General features: G+C 64.9%; 1 protein-coding gene across 1 annotated transcript in view; it reads right to left on the bottom strand.

Annotated features, from left to right (window-relative positions):
- The window catches only part of MAPRE3 (microtubule associated protein RP/EB family member 3), a 2,442-nt gene extending 1,367 nt beyond the window's left edge, over positions 1 to 1,075 (bottom strand). The window contains exons 1-3 of the mRNA XM_008642646.2: positions 530 to 1,075; positions 297 to 442; positions 1 to 142 (exon numbers count right to left, since the gene is read on the bottom strand). The exon at positions 1 to 142 is cut by the window's left edge and continues 15 nt beyond it. Coding sequence (XP_008640868.1) covers positions 1 to 142; positions 297 to 442; positions 530 to 650 — 409 coding nt within the window. The 5' untranslated portion in view covers positions 651 to 1,075. The remainder of the gene's footprint in view (positions 143 to 296; positions 443 to 529) is intronic.
- Between the last annotated feature and the right edge of the window lie 303 nt (positions 1,076 to 1,378).

Raw genomic sequence — 1,378 nt, 5'->3', positions numbered from 1 at the left:
GCGCGACGTCCTGGCCCTGCCGCGCCAGCAGCGGGTTGTACTCCTTTCCATCATAGTTGGCGTCAAAGAATTTCTTGAACCACTGGATGAACTCAAAATTGTCCTGGAACTTGCCCTTCACCAGCCGCTCCACTGCAATGATCTAGAGGGACACGGAGGGGCCGGTAGGGCAGTGCTCCCAGCGTGCCCCTAACACAGCAGGGACACTGGCATGGTGGGGACACTGGCACAGAGCAGCACGGACCCCAGCGGAGCAGCCTCCCACAGGGCAGCCCCCGCTATCCCCATGGACCTACTTTGTCCACTCCCATCTTCTTGAAGGCAGCCTGCAGCACCTTGAAGTTGTGGATGTACTCATGCTCCAGCTTGGCCTGGAACTTCACCTTCCGCAGGTGCACGCAGCCGGGGAACAGCATGTCCATGAACTGGCAATACGCAGCCCCTGTGCCGGGCCCACGCCACGGTCAGGGGGGGCTGGGGACACCCTGGCAACACCCCCCATGTCCCGTACACCACCCCCCAAGCCCACCTGAGCAGAGCTGCTCAATCTTGGTGTAGTTGAGCTGCAGGGAGTCATTGACCCAGGCCAGCATGTCATGGCGGCTCAGGTTCTCACTGGTCACCGACGTCGAGTACACATTGACGGCCATGCCCCAGCTGCCAAGAGACAGGGGTCACACCCGCACCAGGGGCACCGGGATCCGGGGCATCCATCCCACCCAGACTCTGACACTGGGGCCACCGGGATCTGGGGTGCCCATCTCACCCACACTCCGGCACTGGGGGCACGGGGACCCAGGGTGCCCATCCCAACTGCGCTCCAACACCAAAGGGCAGCAGGGCCAGGCTGCCACGGTGCAATCTGTGGGACCCCCCACTCCAGCGGCACCCCAAGCTATGGCAGAGAGGCACGAGGGCCCCCAGAAGCCCCAGTGTGGCCCACGCGGCCAGGTGGATCCCCGCCCTGAACAGGGGTACCCAGAGGAGCCAGGTTTGGGGTATTGCTGGGAGCGAGACGTGGATACAGTGCAGGATGTGGCTCATGGGGAAGGGGTCCCAGGATGCAGGCACTGCCGAGGGGATGCAAGCTCTGCCGAGGCCACTGGCCCTGCGCCGAGGGGCTGCTGGCCTGTGTGAGCCCGTGGGGCTCCTGGGGGCTGGTGCCCATAAGAAGCTTAGGGCCCCCCTCTCTGGCCCCCGGTGCTGCCTAATCTGCTGGGGCCAGGATCGGGATCGGGGTCCATTAGAGCAGGGCTTAGAGGGGCAACATCTGCCGGCAGGCAGCCTGTGCCCAGATGGCTGGGGGCTCCAGGACCCCCTGGCTGCAGTCCTGGCATGGCAGGGCACAGGGAGCCTTGGCGCAGAGTGGGGGGCGCTG

This window comes from Corvus brachyrhynchos, unplaced genomic scaffold, assembly GCF_000691975.1.
Source record: "Corvus brachyrhynchos isolate BGI_N302 unplaced genomic scaffold, ASM69197v1 scaffold211, whole genome shotgun sequence".
NCBI lineage: Eukaryota > Metazoa > Chordata > Aves > Passeriformes > Corvidae > Corvus > Corvus brachyrhynchos.
The sequence above is the reverse complement of the archived record's forward strand: the minus strand, read 5'-3'. Positions and strand labels throughout refer to the sequence as shown.